Source organism: Danaus plexippus, chromosome 27, assembly GCF_018135715.1.
Source record: "Danaus plexippus chromosome 27, MEX_DaPlex, whole genome shotgun sequence".
In the NCBI taxonomy this organism is placed as follows: Eukaryota; Metazoa; Arthropoda; class Insecta; order Lepidoptera; family Nymphalidae; genus Danaus; species Danaus plexippus.
This window is the reverse complement of record NC_083555.1, coordinates 858,502-876,832: the sequence shown is the minus strand read 5'-3', so window position 1 is coordinate 876,832 and position 18,331 is coordinate 858,502. Positions and strand designations below refer to the sequence as shown.

At 34.7% G+C, this 18,331-nt stretch overlaps 4 protein-coding genes across 5 annotated transcripts in view; 3 read left to right on the top strand and 1 right to left on the bottom strand.

Moving 5' to 3' along the window:
* LOC116775578 (protein amalgam-like) overlaps window positions 1–5,491 on the top strand; it is a 65,758-nt gene extending 60,267 nt beyond the window's left edge. The window contains exons 6-14 of one of the 2 annotated variants that reach the window (XM_032668465.2): window positions 189–325; window positions 704–819; window positions 1,300–1,447; window positions 1,695–1,785; window positions 2,024–2,162; window positions 2,670–2,825; window positions 3,354–3,522; window positions 3,811–3,843; window positions 4,109–5,491. In XM_032668465.2, coding sequence (XP_032524356.2) covers window positions 189–325; window positions 704–819; window positions 1,300–1,447; window positions 1,695–1,785; window positions 2,024–2,162; window positions 2,670–2,825; window positions 3,354–3,522; window positions 3,811–3,843; window positions 4,109–4,191 — 1,072 coding nt within the window. In that variant the 3' untranslated portion in view covers window positions 4,192–5,491. The remainder of the gene's footprint in view (window positions 1–188; window positions 326–703; window positions 820–1,299; window positions 1,448–1,694; window positions 1,786–2,023; window positions 2,163–2,669; window positions 2,826–3,353; window positions 3,523–3,810; window positions 3,844–4,108) is intronic. The other variant, XM_061525055.1, reaches the window with a different exon arrangement.
* A 316-nt stretch (window positions 5,492–5,807) lies between these two features.
* On the top strand, window positions 5,808–9,701 carry LOC116775680 (proton-coupled amino acid transporter-like protein CG1139). Its single transcript, XM_032668626.2, has 9 exons — window positions 5,808–6,489; window positions 7,022–7,146; window positions 7,599–7,743; window positions 7,920–8,050; window positions 8,284–8,519; window positions 8,600–8,800; window positions 8,885–8,990; window positions 9,067–9,283; window positions 9,360–9,701. Exons 1-9 carry the CDS (start codon window positions 6,475–6,477, stop codon window positions 9,558–9,560), a joined length of 1,377 nt encoding a protein of 458 aa, XP_032524517.1. The 5' UTR covers window positions 5,808–6,474; the 3' UTR covers window positions 9,561–9,701.
* A 417-nt stretch (window positions 9,702–10,118) lies between these two features.
* LOC116775678 (proton-coupled amino acid transporter-like protein pathetic) lies at window positions 10,119–12,696 on the top strand. The gene is made up of 9 exons (XM_032668624.2): window positions 10,119–10,268; window positions 10,353–10,480; window positions 10,551–10,695; window positions 10,805–10,935; window positions 11,062–11,297; window positions 11,454–11,654; window positions 11,743–11,848; window positions 11,933–12,149; window positions 12,436–12,696. The coding sequence occupies exons 1-9, from the start codon at window positions 10,254–10,256 to the stop codon at window positions 12,631–12,633; spliced, it is 1,377 nt and encodes a 458-aa protein (XP_032524515.1). The 5' UTR covers window positions 10,119–10,253; the 3' UTR covers window positions 12,634–12,696.
* A 225-nt stretch (window positions 12,697–12,921) lies between these two features.
* On the bottom strand, window positions 12,922–18,005 carry LOC116775804 (probable beta-hexosaminidase fdl). The gene is made up of 11 exons (XM_061525176.1): window positions 17,818–18,005; window positions 17,561–17,641; window positions 17,320–17,492; window positions 17,011–17,222; window positions 16,585–16,941; window positions 16,226–16,367; window positions 15,493–15,636; window positions 13,933–15,273; window positions 13,767–13,867; window positions 13,490–13,607; window positions 12,922–13,117 (listed from the first exon to the last, which is right to left on the bottom strand). Exons 2-11 carry the CDS (start codon window positions 17,633–17,635, stop codon window positions 13,024–13,026), a joined length of 2,757 nt encoding a protein of 918 aa, XP_061381160.1. The 5' UTR covers window positions 17,636–17,641; window positions 17,818–18,005; the 3' UTR covers window positions 12,922–13,023.
* Window positions 18,006–18,331: the final 326 nt, after the last annotated feature.

Genomic DNA, 18,331 nt, shown 5'->3' with positions numbered 1-18,331 from the left:
TTAACTCGGCTGTTAAAAATAAGGTCAGCACCGAGGTGGCCCAGACTTAAACATTTTTTCCATTACATACTAAATCTTGAGGACGTTTTATTTGTTGACTTTGCAAGGTCCTACGAGTGACAGTTAAGATTTTTGTGTTCAATATCAATTGTAACCAAAAAATAATACATGTGTGACCACCCGTCTAGCGCCGCTAATTCCACGGACCTGTTGATCCGCGGCGTCCGACCGGAAGACGCCGGCTCGTTCGCCTGCACCCTGATGCAGTTCAAACCGGAAGTCATCAAACACCAGCTCTCCGTACTGGAATACCCGAAGATTGTCAGTGAGTACTCCACATACCTGAACATATACCCAAGCATGGGACCGTTAGCAAAAAAATCTATCAACTAGATTTAGAATAATAATATGTCGCTTTACCAGGTTTTATAATGTTCGCCAAAAAAAAAAATAATATCTTTGAAGTTTACCTCCTTATAAATCATTAAGGGGTTCGAACCCCTAAAATAAATAATGATATCTAAGACTCGCGAGCAGTCATTTTTCACTTCGCCCGCCCGTGATCACGGTTGTTACAAAGTAAGCGAAACAATTTGTTGTTGTTGGAAAGTAATATATATATATATATATAGTATAAAATAATAAAATACGCGGAGTACATCCCTAAAGATTAGTTATAATGATGATTTTCTATAAAATGCAGGTTTCACGGCGACCAACGGCGGCTCAGTGATGGAGGGCTCGTCCGTGTCCCTGACGTGCGAGGCGGTCGGCTCCCCGCCGCCGCAGGTCGTGTGGTCGCGGGACGTGGGCGGCGTGGTGAGTACATTGCACACGTCACGGATGAATTGTTGGGCTTTGGGTCGGATAATTTGATATTTTTGGATGAATTTTACTGTTTCTGTATTAATTGTTGAGCCTTAAAGGTTCATTGCGTGTATTTAATTTTGTAACTCATGAAATACAGTTAAAAAAATCAAATAAAATTTGTATTTGATGAGTTAATCAAAGTTAGTCTGTTAGTCTGGTTGCATATTTAATTTATTGGACAGATAAATGTTGAATACTGAGCAATAGTTGTTAAAGATAGGAGGACACACACAATAGGTAAATTTTTTAGGTTCTAAATAACTTACAGAATTTTCATAGTAATTATCAATTCCCTTTTTTTATATAGACTTTATGTAAGTCAATAGAATAGATTAAGTATGAATTTCTTTACAATATCTTAGGTTCGGGATTGCTTTCTGTCTTGTCTCTCTTTCATATTTATATATCTGTCTCTTTCTGATATTCTAGAACGAACGTCTGCAAGAAAAGGACGGAGAATTCGTCGGATACTCAGTTTATATTAAAAATATCAAACGCGAGCAATCTGGAAAGTATTACTGCTATGTCTTTAACGGTATCGGAGCGAACCAGGCTGAGGTCACGGTTAATGTCAGAGGTAAGTTATATTTAGACTTTAGGTAACACATATTTATTTAACAGGTAAACTTGATTTATATGACAGGTAAATCAGATTTAATCGAGAGGTAAGACAGATTTATGTCACTGTTAAATTGCATTTATCACAGGTAAAGTCACAATTATTTACCTGTTATATATTTTTTATTGTAATTAAATGTTTTTTTTTGGTAAAGATGAAAGAGTAAAAAAATTATATTAAAAATATATACGTTTATTTTTCAAAGGTAAACCCCGCGTTCATGTCCACAACACTATTGTTAATTCGGCAATCAATGTGGAAGCTGTCCTGCAATGCACCGTCCACGATGAACCTGGGTGAGCTCATATATATTCGTCTCTCTCACACATTACAACAAAAATATATCCAAGAAAAGGACGGAGAATAGTAAAAGACTTAAACTAAAATCCATTCAGAACTGAATATAAAGGGTGCTCCTAACAGTTATGCTAGACGTATGTCTAGAGTTAATACCATTTTCATGATTGCCAATAAACCAATAAAATATAATTTAAATATCCTCATAATATAATAATATCCTGTTCGTTATTCCAGTGCTCACATCCGTTGGTACAAAGACGGTCAACTGATCGAGAGCATCTCCCGCCAGTACGATATAAGCACACGCGGGTCACACTCTAATCTCACAGTGCTGCCAACATCCGACAGCGACTTCGGCACCTTCACATGCGAGGTCGGTTAACATTTTTAATATGAACTTATTAAATAAAGCAAAATATACGCTCAAAGATATTATTGTTCTAATACTTTTTTACGATATCACAATACAATGAGATCTAAGACTTCCGCGAGTATTCATTTAAATGAAACTAATATTTTCGGATCACTACGCGTATTTTATTATTTTAAATACCACACACATCTAGTCTGCCTGTGATCACGGTTGCCGCAAAGTAACCGAAACGTCGGGAGTATGTAGATTAAATTAATAAAATACGCGTAGTAATTTAAAAAAAATTATCGTCATATCACACTGTTATTCTGTATCCCAGTATATACTCAAAAATCAAAAATAAAAATACCATAACAGTCGCATTTTCCCATACTAGCAGCGCACATCATCAACGCGGACACAGCTTGCGGGTTCGAATCCCGATCGCGACATACATTTTTCATTAATTAATAGTTGAACTTCAAAAGCTATACCCCTTGCTTATAACGTACCGACACATGCATACAGGCGGAGAACGAGTTCGGTTCACACAACCGCTCCATATCCCTCGTCCAATCACCCGTGATACACTCACTGGAGGCTGACGGCTCGAGGATAGGGGTCACCATAACCAGCAGACGACCACTGCACACCGTCGAGCTGCAAGTACGGGAGCTGGGTGGGGTGAGTACATAGATTGATGATACTGTTCCTGGATAGGCGGAGCGATGCACGATACTGTTCCTGGATAGGCGGAGAGATGCACGATACTGTTCCTGGATAGGCAGAGAGATGCATGATACTGTTCCTGGATAGGCGGAGAGATGCACGATATTGTTCCTGGATAGGCAGAGAGATGCACGATACTGTTCCTGGATAGGCGGAGAGATGCATGATACTGTTCCTGGATAGGCAGAGAGATGCATGATACTGTTCCTGGATAGGCAGAGAGATGCATGATACTGTTCCTGGATAGGCAGAGAGATGCACGATACTGTTCCTGGATAGGCAGAGAGATGCACGATACTGTTCCTGGATAGGCGGAGAGATGCACGATACTGTTCCTGGATAGGCAGAGAGATGCACGATACTGTTCCTGGTTAAGCAGAGAGATGCATGATACTGTCCCTGGAATAATAAATAAAATATTTGTAATTGACGAAGGCATTCAATGATACATTTACTAAATTTAAAACTCTCCCAATCACAAAGGACGGTGAATGGCGCACCTTCAACATCCCGGTGCCGACGTCGTCTTCGCACGAGTACTTTATAGCCTACACGTTGGACGAGCTGGAGGCCGGCAAGTACGAGGCGGTGGTGAGGGCCGAGAACGATCACAGCTGGAGCGAGCACTCCGACTCCACCCTGCTTGATATAGGTTAGCTCAAATATATTTTACCCAAGTCAAACTTACCTGTCGCGGGTGAACTTACCTAATGTCATTACTTTTTTGTGTTTGAAGTGAGTTGTTTTTTTATATATATATAAAATAGTTTAATTGCTTTATTAATAAATCGACTCATTGTTAAAATTACGTGATAGTTCAAAGGTCAGTTTCGTTCTAGCGTATCATAGTTTTTTTTTCATTTTCCTCATGTTTAATATTCATTTCATGTTTTTTTTTTTGCATGATTTTAATTTTTTTTCTGCTTTTCTGTCATTTTAGAGGCGAAGCCGGAGTACATTCAGCATGCTTCAGGTGAGATATTTTTTTTGCGTCTTAAGTTATATGAAGTAGTTAATTTGCTTTGTTAATTTTTATTTTTTTTGGCTTTGACCGACTTCGATCATTAGATAATTTTATATAGATTAATGAAATAATTCCGTTTCTCTCGCATTTATATAATTCTTACACGACAGTGAAAGTTTCATCAAAATCGTCACAGCCTAGCATAGGTTTTATATATTTTTTTCTATACGATTTATCTTTATATTTTAATAATTGTTATCTCTATATCTTACAGTGTACAGAGGCAATTCAGCGCATTCCGTGAAATCCGTGGCCCTCACGACTACCCTCATGTATCTTCTGGTACGGACGCTGTAAACCGACGTTTAGACTAATTATTTATTATTAATAACGATATAAGACGTTTAATTTAATACAGCTTCTAGGTGCGACTAAAATATTAATACTAGATTTTTTTTTTTTAATTTTTCGATCAAAAGTTTTCGGTTCGCATTTCTTAGAAGTGCCAATGAAAAAAATTAATGCCCAGTTACTTAATTACGCGAAAATCAAAACAAAATTAACAATAACTGAGCCACGTTACGTTTATCTTTAATTTACTGTAAATATTATGTTTTAATGAAAGTAAATAGCCGACAGCGACATTCATGTAAGTGTATGATTATTATTTAAATGTATGAAACGACCGCGACTAGACATCTGGTCGTTACGTTACGTTACGTTACGTGCATTCTATGAAGGATTACTTACGAGTAATTTTAGTTTATAGAAAAAAAAATATATAGGTAATTATTACCAAAGTGTAATTAAGTGTTAAAATCAGTCTTAGTAATAGAAATGCTTATATAATTACTTAATGGCTTAAAATATTTTTTTTTTTAGACGAAAGGTCGTTTGCTAGCGAAAATACATTAAAATATATTAAATAAAATAAGTGTAGCTATAAAAATGTGCCTATAATACAATAGTTTCGGAGGTGCTGAGCCCGAATCGATGTAACCGTATTCTTTGATAGCGTATGACATTGATAAATGAAAAATCTATAACATGATAAATCCGTTTATTTTCATTATAAGAAAATTTATCCAGACACGAAATGTTGGGTACTGTATTTTTTTTTTTTTTTTAATTCTCGACTAGATTTTTGATTGTTCAATGTCCTCATGTAACCAACTAGTCTTTAAAGTAATCGCTTAACTAATCAACAGGCTCGTCGTGAGGGGTCCGTTCACACTATTTATAATATTTTAATGTAACAAAAAGTACAATCGTAAATAATATTTTGTGAGCTCGTCGTTTTGTTTTATTAATAAAAATATGTCTTCGAGTTTTTTGAAATGTAATATATGATGTATTGCTTTAAATAAAAAAAAATATTTTTACAAAGAACAAAAAAAAAACAACACGGAAATTCTCAATTAATTTTGTAACATGAACGAACAGAATGAACATTTTTTTTGTTCAAATGAATGTAAAAATATATGAATTCATTTGAATTAAATGAAATCATTCATTGAAATGTTAAAATTGTAATCAAAACTCAATGTGACGTCTGTAACCACATGCTTCAAGTTTGTGCCTTCATTAAAATGCAGAAGGTGATATCTTTTTTGTCTTTAATAAACAATTAATGTTTGTAAATAAGTATACATGAATATATCTGAGTTTTATTTCTTACGACCTGTTGTTAAATTTCAGCAAATATACACGAAAATCTAAATCCGAAATCCAAAAATTTCTAAGCGCATCCAAAACTGATCGTGCGTCTTAGATTATGCTTGAAACGTAAACGCGCTATTTTAGAATTTATAAAATATAAAAGCGCTATTTTTGAAACACTTTCTTATTTTCTCTAACAGTTAAATTTTTTTAGAATAAATTAATTTTATGAAACGAAGATAATTTTATTCAAACATAATTATATTATTTTGAATGTAGTGAACGCGGGGTCAACGATCACACTTAACGAAAACATCGCAACGACGTTTTAATAAGAAAATTCTGTTATTATTATATCGCACATGCAAATGATTGTGTAAAATTTTATAAATAAAAACTAAAACAGTTAATAATTAAATGAAAAACTACGCAGCTTATTTAAACTGAACCGCTTATGGCCGTTGTTGGGAAACATGGCGGCGGAGAATTGGCAGATATTCAAACAAACAAAAAAAAGTAATAGATTTGATAAACAGTATCCAAAACAAAGTTAGCATTTATCTCATTACAAAAACATTATCTGGTCATTAGTTTGTCAATTAGTTGAACCCCGGCTGGGATACATCACGAAATATTGTGAAATTCGTAAATAATTTAAGATGTCACGTTTATGTAACGCTTGGCGATAAGGACGTCCGTAATAGATAATTTAGAATATTCACTTCTGTTCCCGGCTTTGCTCGTTTGATTTGTTAGGAAGCCTAATTTCAGACTGAGCCGAAATTAAAAATTCCGATACAATTATGCGTTTAATAATAATAATTTTATAAAAAAAAAATACTCTTAATATCATATTTATATTTACATTTGGCAAAGGAGGTTTTTATCGTAAATTTGATGTATTCTTCTGTTTTCAATATTTTAAAAATATTATTTTCTGTCATGTTTTGTATTGTTTAAGTCCATAATATACCGACGGCGATGTTTACTTCTGTTGTAAGTTATTTTAATTTTTTTATTAAATAAACCGTTATCTTATCAACAGGAGCATATTCAGAGCAAAGTTGTCTAGAATCTTGTACGGCAACAAGGAACTTGGTTTTAGTTTCTTCCAGGTCTTTACCTTTGATTGCTCAGTTTTCCTCTTATTTTTGGTAAAAAGAATATAATAGCTATTTTTTGACTGTTTTCAAACAAAAAACAGAATAGAGGAATCTGAACAGAAAAAGTATTGATGTGTTGGCATTTTTTTACATTTTGAATATACATATATATATATATATATTCACCAAAAAAAATTGTTTATTTTTCTACAATGTGACAATGATAAGAAAACGTGACCATTACAATAAAATATTTTATATGTATATGTTGCTGTTAGATAATCAATTAGGATTTTGCTTGTATTTGAATTTTAATATAACTTTTCCTTTCCATTCATAAATATATTTGGTAACAAATCCATTATATATATACTCTGATAAAAATTAAATATATTTGTAAAATTGATGTAATCCTTACTTGAAAGGATCACATCAGGAGACGGTCGCCAGCGCACAGGAGTGGTCATCACAAATATGAGATAAAAGCGACGGGGGAGGCTGCGAAGAATTATGATTTCCTGAGCGCAAGACCGCCAGGGAAAAGGACCAAGTATCGACATAATAGACAAATGCTTAGACATAAATGCGATATTTTCAAAAATACTCTTAGTTGTAGATTTACAGCTTGTTCCAAGGCTAAAATTTTTTCATATAACTTGCTTTAGGAAAGTAGAACAGTCTAAATACGATTTTAGCTTAGATACATAGTAATAACATATAAATGTTACATACCTCTTCGAAACTTCTTAACCGATTTTTCGAGGTGGATTTTTCCACAAACACCAACGAGATTAAGGCGCGACATGTTGTGTGCAAAACTGATGCGATGCAAGATCTCATGACTTGTATCAAAAGATTTTTATTCCCGGTCTAAATTCCTTCCTGATTTCGATGATATATTTTTCATATTACATAATTAATAAATCGTTTCTAGACTCGACGTTCAGTGAAACATAGGTATATAGACTATTATGATCATTAATAGAGAAAATACTCTTATAGCGTCATAGAATCCATCGGCCATTTGGTCAAAAGCTGTCTCGGCGGTGGAGTGGTGGCGATCCACGAAGCTTACAAACAATGCGGCCTCTGGACGTCTGTAGTTCTCACGATTATTCTCGGAATTTTTGTCGCTTATTTGATGATGGTATATTTACAGGGCATTGTTTTTCATTCCAATGTATTTAACTTTAAAAAAGGAAATTTAAAAATGAACAGCATTCTTTGGGCTTGCAATGCTCATTAAAAGCGACCTTTTAATTTCATTGATATAATGTAAGGAGTGACTCACTACTTAATAAACCTACAGTAATAATTATCCAGATCCTTGCTCGTTCCGCTCAAAAAATCTACGGTCGAGTTCAAATACCTCAAATGTCATATCCTGATTTAGCGGAAGCTGCTCTGGTTACTGGACCCTTTGTGAAGTTAAGAAAATACTCGAAATGTTTACGGTAAATGAAGAATTGATTGAATTTGGTTAGGTAGAGAGAGGAGCTTGCACTGAGGAGGTGAGCGTTTAACGCGCGTTATATAGGGGCCCCTTAAACCTATACCTGGGTCGCAAGTCTGTGGCACTGTTGAAGCTCCTCTCCTGGCACCCGCACCGTGAATCCATGGAATGATAAGAAGTTTCTACTCATTGAAGGACTTTGTAAAAAAGTGAGACTTCCTGTTAATGTTTTAGGTATGCCGTCGATGTTACAATTTGCATAGATCTATTTGGTTCTTGCTGTGTGTACCAAGTGATGATAGCTCGTACTGCAAAGCAATTAGTTGATGGAAGTGATGAAGTTACTGACGAAAGCGGTATGCCTCTAAGAGCATACGTGGCTATGCTGCTTATTCCCTGCCTTCTTCTATGCATGATTACATCACTGAAGTATCTCGCACCATTTTCCATTGTCGCTGATATTATAATATGTAGGAGAGCTGAATTTTTAACAATTTTATTTCATATCATCGTCTGTTTGTTTACATACCCATTAATATTTTTTTTCTAGTAACCGTCGCGGGCGCCACAGTGTACTATGCCATCCAACATTCTACAAAGAGTCCTTTTGAATTTGAAGCATTCAAAACAGCGTCGGGTCTTTTCGAATTTATGGGTGTCTGTGTGTTCAGCATGGAGGGGGTCGGAGTTACTTTGGCCATTGAAAACAATATGGAGGAACCAAAAAAGATTAATTTAGTTTTAGCTGGCGGTGAGAATGATGAAAATATTTTCATTTGAAGAACTCCATTCATTGCAAAGCATTTAATACGGTTCCGGGTATTCATTGTTTTAGGTATGTCAGTCGTCATTGGTATTGTTTTGTGTGTTGGCTTCTTTGGCTATTGGGGCTTCGGAGAGAAATCGAAGTCACCTGTTACCCTCAATTTCCCATTGTCACCGTAAGTTTAATTCTATCAGACCAACACTGATCACATTTACAAATAACGTAATATTCATCCCAACTGCTGCCTTCAGTTTTCCGATCGCCTTGAAAGTTGGTATGGCCGTGATGGTATATGTGACATTTGCCCTCAACTTCTGGGTACCATTTGATCTGGTCTGGTACTACATTAAACAAAAATACGATCCCGAAAAGTATTGGCTGTGGGAGAGGGTATACAGAGCTATCTTTGTAACTACCATAACACTCATTGCTGTTGTATTTCCATCTGTGACCAAGTTTATAGGATTGGTAATTTAATCGTTTGATATATTTTAATACTAGTAATTCAATAGATTATTTTAATCCAATGGAATTTGACTTTCAGCTGGGTTCTTTCTGTCTCTCCAATATGGGCTTCATATATCCATCGTTCATTGAACTCTGCTTGGACTGGAGTGACCCAGGACTGGGTATCATGATGTGGCGGCTTTGGAAATTCGTTTTTATTCTCATTTTCGGTACAATTCTTTGCATAATCGGTACATACAGCAACGCTAAAGAACTCATCAATGAAGTATTTTACTAATAAACAAATTTTTTCTAAGAAAGGAATGGGCTTTTGGTATAGAAAACATCCAAATTTTTTTTTTTTATATAAATGTTGTTTATCTTTTTATTTTTTAAATTCTTTGTTTTCGTTGAAAACATAAACTTTATTCAAATCTAAAATGATTATCGTATTTTATTTTACATCTACCCTATTCTTTATTTTAGACCATATCCTGAATACATTTTATCGTACGTTCCAATAGATATATATTTAAAATGATAATGGTCTTACATAACTTCATCAGCGAGTTTTAGTATCGAATTTGATTAAAAAAATTGTAACGTAAACACATTTTTTTTAAATATTGAAATCATTAGAAATAAAAATATTAAAAAAAATACAATGTAGAAAATAGCAAAGAGTGAAAAACCTATTTTTGATATGTAATTAATATATTTATTTATTCTTCGCTCCATTCAAACTAAGATACACAACCACAATATTAAAATATTTTTATCAACCTCTTTTTTTTAACTATTTTGTTACTGAAACTGCGTAGAAAGGAATCAAAATAGAGCTAACATGATTGTTGCTGGCCGAAAACACGTTACGAAATAAAACGAAGTAAAATTAATTCTATCATAAATCATCATGGAAATTTATTTTAAGTGAACGTTATGATTTCAAATTAGTTTTATCTATTATTCGGTGGTAAAAATTATTGCTACGATGGAGCTAGACTCGGTAAGGGGGCTCTGTAGCAAATATGTATTTTAGGTCGAACTTAACGTTTATATAAAGAAATCGCCGATATGAATCTGTTATCAGGCCCGTATCGAAGATGATGACAGGACGGCACCTGATCGCGCACATCACAAATTTGAAATAAAGGCTACCGGCGAAGCCGCCAGGGCATACGATTTCAAAGCAGCCAGGCCACCGAAGAAGAGGACTAAGTAACGTTTCGTATCTTAGAGACGTAGATCAGTTGAAATATATTTTTATAAATAAATTATTATTTTGCAGTTTGATAGAAACAATTGGAAACCTTGCGAAAACTTGTCTAGGTGGAGGTGTGGTTGCTATTCATGAATCCTACAAGATGTGTGGCCTTTGGACGTCTTTTGTATTAACTATTGTCTTTGGTTTTTGCATCAGTTACGCTATGTATGTAAGTAACTTGACACGACTATAAACTTCGCGACTAGTAAGAACCAAAAGTCTCCCGTGGATATAATCTAGATAAATCTAAAAATTGAATAGGGATTTACAAATTTCAGACCATAGCTCATTCCGCACAAAGAATGTACGGGCGTGTACAAGTTGCTCAAATGAGCTACCCAGATCTAGCTGAAGCAACGCTTGAGGTCGGACCTTTTGATAGTTTGAGGAAGTACAGTAAAACTTTTAGGTACATAAACTTTGAATAATTAACGACAAAATCAAATTCATGTTGACTTTCGTAGGAAAATAATTAAAAATTATCGTTTACAATTAATTTCAAATCGATATTTATATTGGCAAAATAATATTTTAGATACCTTGTTGATTTCACGATATGTTTTAACTTGTTCGGCTCGTGCTGTGTCTATCAAATCATGATGGCTCAAACAATCAAGCAGCTAGTGGAAGGAACTAATGAAATTTCCGCAGATGGCAATCCTCCGTTAAGAGTGTATATTGTTATACTCGTCATACCTTGCATCCTTCTTGGTATGATAACAAGTTTGAAATACTTGGCGCCATTTTCTATTATCGCCGACTTTATTATAAGTAAGTTTTCCTCATGTTTCATTAGGTTATTGGTTTGTCTAATATGGTCTGAGGCCTAGCGAAAATGAAATGTAGTTAATAACAATGCATTTATTTGTGAGAAACCTCTAGAGTCTAGACTATCTTGCATGAATCATAAGAATTGTGTACTTGCAGTGACTGTGGCCCTAGCGACAGTGTATTACGCTATTAAAATGGCTGAAACCAGTCCCTTAGACATGCCGGTGTTCAAGAGTGTGGCTGGGTTATTTGAGTTTATGGGTGTCTGTATATTTAGTATGGAAGGTCTGGGAGCCGTGATGGCAATTGAAAATAACATGGAAGAACCAAGGAAGATGGGTGTGGCCTTATTTGGAGGTTTATTTACCATTCTAACAATCTAAAAAATCCTTTGCTGGGTCACTTTATTTGAAAATGGAAATTTTTATTCGATTTCCGGTTACAGGTATGTCGATAGTCGTCAGCATTGTTCTTACGATTGGTTTCTTTGGTTATTGGGCTTTCGGAGAAAAATCCAAGTCCCCTGTCACTCTCAACTTTCCTTTAGAACCGTAAGTCTGTCATACAAATGATAATAATAAAAGGTATACTCGTATAGCAAAGAATATTGTTTAATTATTCGCTAACCGTTACAGGTTTCCTATCGCGCTGAAGGTTTTGCTTGGGATTATGATCTATGTGACATTTGCTCTCAATTTTTTCTTTCCATTCGAACTCATGTGGTTCTACATTAAAAAGAAATACGATCCGAACAAATACTGGTTGTGGGAGAGAGTGTTCAGGGCTATATTCATATGCGGCATCACAGTTATTGCAACTACTTTCCCTAAAGTTAACAAGTTCATCGGTGTGGTGAGTTTAGATTTGAGTTGTACTAGATTGTGAAGTTTGAAATGACTAAGATTTACTTTATATTATGAGAATAAGACTTTCATTAAGTACTCATTTAAATGAAACTAATATTTTCGGATTATAACGCGTTATTTTATTTTTGTTAAAACTTCACACTCCCGACGCTTCGGTTAATTTGCAGCGGCCGTGATCACGGGCGGACGAGATGTTTTTTCATGTGAATAAAATGCGCGTAGTGATCCGAGTAATAATAGTTCCGCTTACTGTATATTTTCTATTCTTGCAGTTGGGCTCTTTCTGCATTTCGAATATGGGATTCATTTATCCAGCCTTTATACAGCTCTGTTTGGATTGGACTGACCCAGGTTTGGGGGTCATGCTATGGCGGTTTTGGAAGTTTGTACTTACAATCGCCTTCGGTCTTACGCTTTTTGTGATAGGAACTTACACAAATGTGAAGGGACTAATTTTGGAATCGTTTTGACTTGTTTTGTTTTAATATAATAATATTGATTTGAGTTAATAAATTTATTGTTTTTCTGTGTGATTTGTTTGTTGTTGTGCTCACCTAATCATTGAGAGTCGACTTATAAAAATATTTCGATCTCTTGAGACCGGATCGCTAATTAGAAGAATTCTAAAATGAATAAGGTCAAACTAATCCCAATTTGAAAGTATTGTTTGTTTGTTTCAAGATTAAATTCATCTGTCAGGCTCTAACAGCCATTACATAGAGGAGAGATTAAACAATTAACTAAGAAATATTTTTTATGATGCCATATTTTTTCGCTAAAGCGAAACGGTACAGGTTCGTATAAATGAAACAAAAACGTGCAAAAAAAATTGAAGTAAAAAATAGATCACTCAAACGAATTTAATGCACTCTCTCAAGGCATGAGCTAGGGCTGAAACTGCACCAAGGTGGCCAAATCGGTTGCACCTGGATTCCACGTTGCATCATTCTCCATCTGTAAATACCATTAACCAAAAACTGCCGGCATTTTATTCCAAACATATCAAGTCTAAATATATGTGAGTACTTTTACAAATGGCGTATAGTTATACCATAATCCTTTGAATTATTTTTATGAATGATTATAATTAATTATAATACTGAACTGAGATTTTCTAATGGCAACATTTAAGTATGGACTTGTATTTGAAAACTATAAAAACTGGTTCAGCCATTTTGTAAGACATTACTGGAAGTAACGCTGAACATTAAAAATCAAAACTGAAACTGTACTTCGAAGATGCGGTATCAATATTCTTGAATAATCGCAATGCAACGCATTAGAATAAAGTGTAATGTTATCTTATTATTATAGTATTTATCTCACCTATGGGTATCTAGCCTCATGTAAACATATTTGTTGGCACTTCCATTGGCCACCACATCTGACCACAAACGTTCTGCAACAACTGCAGCACGAGGCCATAGATGGTAATCAAGGTTACCTAAATTTTAAACAAACAAAAACCATTAAAGACATGAAAAAGTTGATAATATCTTCTGCTTTTAACACAATAGTTCGAGGTTGAATGATTGAACATAATTTCTTGTTTACAGAGCCTTTTTATAACATAAGGAATATAATTTAAATTAGGATTGCTTACTTGAATCAACCAAGTCTGTCCATAAAATAGATTCTCCTCCCTCTGTAGTAAACACATTAACATTTCTCCAAGATTTCCATAAATACATTTGTTGCCAGGTTCTGTAAATTCAATTAGGTTACGAAGTTTTCCCAACAAACCTAACGTGGTGTAACGAATCAGCTACCTGTATCTTATGCATCTCTGCTTTCTCATTTCACAAGACAAATCCCACTTGGTAGAATGTATAACCCTAAATTTATTTAAATATGACTCATAAGGGTTTGCATCCCATTCATCGATTTGCACTCCTAATCTCTCCCAAGTTTTAGCTTCAAAATGTTTCATTAAATGTGACGTGTACCAAATAATTGGCAGTTGTGGCAGAAATCCTTTATTAGCCATCTTCAGACGGAATAGAGCTTTATCTAAAAATCCCTCGCGATCGTCGAATAAATAATAACAATTGGTCATCGAAAACACGCTATCACTCAAATGGAAGACGTCATCGACGTTCGTCATTTCAAGGATTTCAGAATATATTTTTTGAAGCACATCAAATGTAGAGTCGTGCATAGTCAGACGCCTACAAAGATCATTGTCGCATGTAAGGCTGTTATTTTTTCGGGAACATGTCGTGGAGGACAACCAGGAAAAGGGTCTTCCAACTGGACCTGGTGCAGCTATTTCTATTAAAACTCTTATCCCACGAATACCGGCTCTATTCACAATCATCCTGATATCTTTTTTTGTATACACCATTGATCTATCATAGGGTCCATATTCCTCTAATTCTGGTATTTTTGATAAGCTCATTGGAAAGCTTGTAGCGTCAGATATTCTCCAGTGAAATGTGTTCAATTTACAGGTAGCCATTGCATCAACAGTTCTTAATAAGTCCACAACAGGTATATAATTTCTTCCCGTGTCAACCATCAATCCTCTGTATTTGTAAGTTGGGGCATCCTTTATTATCGCACTGGATAGCATGATAAGGTAACCCGTGCTTTGATCTAACAAGATCAACTGACTTAGGGTTTCAAACCCGTGACGAGCTCCACAAAATGATAGTCCACTTACTTTTATAATAACTTGATTATTTTTAGTTTCTACCTTCAACATATATCCCTCGTCGGTATTTATACGAAGCCGTGGATCAGAATCACTTTCTACATCTATAAGTATTACCATTTTTTTCACTGTGGCCTTACTATGATTAGTCGGTTTTGTTTGTAGTTTTTCTAATCTTGCCAAATCTTTTATGAACAGCTTAAAAGCCTCTGCTAGGTATAAATGAACGCTGTCTGATGGTACGGATTGAAATTTATATTCCAAGTTTTTTGTGGATACTGATACGATAGTTTTACTAAAATGTGTGTAGCCAATAGGGTAGGGCCAGAGCTGTGGACCCATGCATAACAAAGTACACCTACTGAAAGATGTATAGTGGCGTAGGAGTGTTGCAGGACGGAAAACTTTATGGCAAAAATTTTTGCGACATTGCCAAGCCCATTCGGGCAACATTTCGCTGGAAATAAAATATTTTTACCACCAAAACCTTTTACATTTGACTCGATAAACAATTAGGAACCAATATCTTCACGTTGACTAGGTAGAATTAAATAAATTCACTTTATTACGAAATTAAATTACATATTAGAGAGATATGAAGGTACCATACCTTTTTATCTTCTAAATATGTTCGTTCTTAAAGACTGCTAAGAATGTATCCTAAAAATTAAAATACCTTTCTTCCTCGGAATATTTTTGAACCCTTAGCTTTGTTGATTTTTCTCTGAACCAAATCGGTATTGTAGCAAGGATTACTATAAGTATGAGAAACACAGAAGAACAAAGGAATGCGTAAACTGTCCATTTAAACTTACGTGACCTGTAATTTAAACGGAAAAGGGAAAAAACATTTTAAAGTAGATGCATTATGTATATATATTTCTAGATAAAATTAACATTAGGTTACTATCAAAGCTATGTATTTTAAGCACATCCTCATATGAGCGTGTTGGGTAAAACTTTATTTTTATTACATTTTTTTATATCACAGACGGCAAACGAGCAAACGGCCTCCTTGATAGAAGGTAGTTATCACCGCCCATGGACATCTGCAACATAAGAGATGTTGCGGATGCGTTGCCTACCTTGGTTGTGGGGGAGGGAGAGGAAAAGATGGGAAAAGTCAACCGGATTTATTCACTTATCGGACGAAACACAGGCGTATAAGACTACTTCACTCCGGTATTCTGTGAGAGAGTGGTACTTCCCCGGTCGAGCTGTAGTTACTTGACCACAGCTAGGCGCTACCACCTTCATTTGTTATTTTATTCGTTTCCCGACTTTATTATATCTCGACTTTACCTTATTTATTATCTCTACAATCACGTTTGTTACCAACAACGAAAATTACCATGTCTTATACATTTAATAACGCACCAATTCTAATTTCTATTGTATTTTTGTCTTACTCTTTTTCTTTTTTTTTGGAATCATCAGATTTATCGTCACAGAGTTCCTTGGTACATCCAGGATCTCCACAAGACGGGCCTTGGTTAGTGCATTTGGTGCACGAGCAGTCTGGTTGACAGCTGTGATCTGATTCCTTAGGATCTAGTAAAATGTAGAAACATATTATAATAATGAGTTTAATACAAAACTCGGTAGGCCTACTCCGGGTGGTGAATACGTTCAAAAGCTGATAAATGAAATATATATCAAACAGGTCACGTCCAGAAATAAGTCTAGTGTTATATGGAAAAGATTTCTCTTTGGAGACTTCTAACATCCATTAATATATTTGTATTTTTAATATAACCTAGGGTATTACCCTGGCCCGCTTGCTTAGTCACTGGTTCCGTTGTGATGGAATATATTTGGTTGGATTCAATGGAATCCTCGTTTTGTTTATAATGGGCTTCCATTTTGATATCTTTGGAGTATGAGATGGTAGGCTCTCTTCCAAACGAGTTCTTGAAGTCAAAACTCTCCGAGCAATCATCAAACGTCGACAGCGATGCTTCGGTCACAACCGACGGAAGAACTGTTATTGATGATTTAAACTGCAAGATCGGTGTTCGCTTCACCTCTTGGGGATCCGAAATAAACGATGAGAACTGCTTTGATGAATCTGATGATGTCTCCGTGCCTTGATTGTCTGGGTTTTCGTTTTGATAGCTCAAGGCAGCTTAAATATGATCAGAATTAAATAATCCTCTAGTATTCTATGGTACGTATCTAATAGGAATATTATTACCTTTAATAGCACACTCAACATTGTAAATAGTTGCTTCCATCTCAGATAATGTTTCGCAAAATTTTAATATTGCTATTTGCTCGTTTTTATCCAAATTCTTACAGATGTCGACGTCCACTGCACCGGTTCTCGAATTCATACAACAGAAGTATAGAAGCATGGACGTCATTATGTACAACTTCTTTGGATAATCTTTTACTTCGCATAAATTTCTAATTAAATAAATATCAATATTTACTTATGTATAAATACAATTACTAAGATACTTTTCGTCTCTGTTCGATGCTCGTTTATAAGACCTAGACCTACCTCAGTCGTAATATAGGAAATTTAAGTTGAATAAACGACTCAACGTCTTCTGTGTTTATGACAGCAATGTCCCACTCGTCCACACATATATCGTCTTTGTATTTATTCATAACTTCCGCCAGGATGTTAAGATTAAATCTTCTCAAATCGTTCGGTCTTATGCATGTGTTGAGCTGAATTAAAAATGCCGTTAGGAAAATCGTATTGCCAAAAGTAACGGGATAATTATTTCGTTACTAACCCATTTCAATAGTAACTCGGTCCATTTGCGTTCTATTATTTCTAATTTACAATCAGAACACGAATCCTCCAGCATTCTAGACTGAAACAACCAAAAATATAAACTACGATTCCAATTTATACCAGTTCAGACATTTACAATCCTATTACTATCATAGAAGAAAAAACACAGCCACAGATAATATATCATAGAGCAGATTAAAAGACAAAGTAATCAAACTTTTTCATGTGCATAAAATATAGCATAAATCATAATACCTCATTAATAAATACAATACATTATTATACACATGTTTGTAGTTTGAAAAGAAGGTAGTTTTTTACCGTTGTTTTTCCAAAAGAAAGACTGTCTATACAAATTATATTTAATCACTCAAGTACAGTAACACTAATAGCTAAATCATAAATCGGAAATCTTTTGAAATCTGATTATAAACACTAACAGAGTTGTTAATATATCTGCGAGTGACACGTCAGTACTGAGATTATTAGCACTTGGATAATAATAATATAGTATAAATTTATTTGGTTTAAGAAAACACGAACGTGGGATGTTTGTTTATGTATTTAAACATTTTGAGGTAATTGTGTAGGTATTGTTATTAATTCAACAGTTTATATGGACTAAATGTCTGATAATGTAATATATTGTATGATTTAATTATTATAAAATATAACATTGAGTCCTAAGTCACGTTCGAGCGATCATAATGCAAGTAAGAGTAACATTAAATTGTCTGAATTTCACGGTCAATGAATTATATAATCTCAA

Bases quoted from the DNA above. Each gene is read 5' to 3' on its own strand.
- LOC116775678 (XM_032668624.2), top strand. The intron at 11,849-11,932 runs GTAAGTCTGTCA...TAACCGTTACAG, and splicing joins CTCAACTTTCCTTTAGAACC to GTTTCCTATCGCGCTGAAGG. The intron at 12,150-12,435 runs GTGAGTTTAGAT...CTATTCTTGCAG, and splicing joins TTAACAAGTTCATCGGTGTG to TTGGGCTCTTTCTGCATTTC.
- LOC116775804 (XM_061525176.1), bottom strand. From the start codon at position 17,635: ATGCTGGAGGATTCGTGTTCTGATTGTAAATTAGAAATAATAGAACGC. The intron at 17,223-17,319 runs GTAGGTCTAGGT...TTATTTAATTAG, and splicing joins TTTCCTATATTACGACTGAG to AAATTTATGCGAAGTAAAAG. The intron at 16,942-17,010 runs GTAATAATATTC...ATCATATTTAAG, and splicing joins TGTTGAGTGTGCTATTAAAG to CTGCCTTGAGCTATCAAAAC.
- LOC116775680 (XM_032668626.2), top strand. The intron at 8,051-8,283 runs GTAAATGAAGAA...TTAATGTTTTAG, and splicing joins AAATACTCGAAATGTTTACG to GTATGCCGTCGATGTTACAA. The intron at 8,801-8,884 runs GTGAGAATGATG...TCATTGTTTTAG, and splicing joins TAATTTAGTTTTAGCTGGCG to GTATGTCAGTCGTCATTGGT.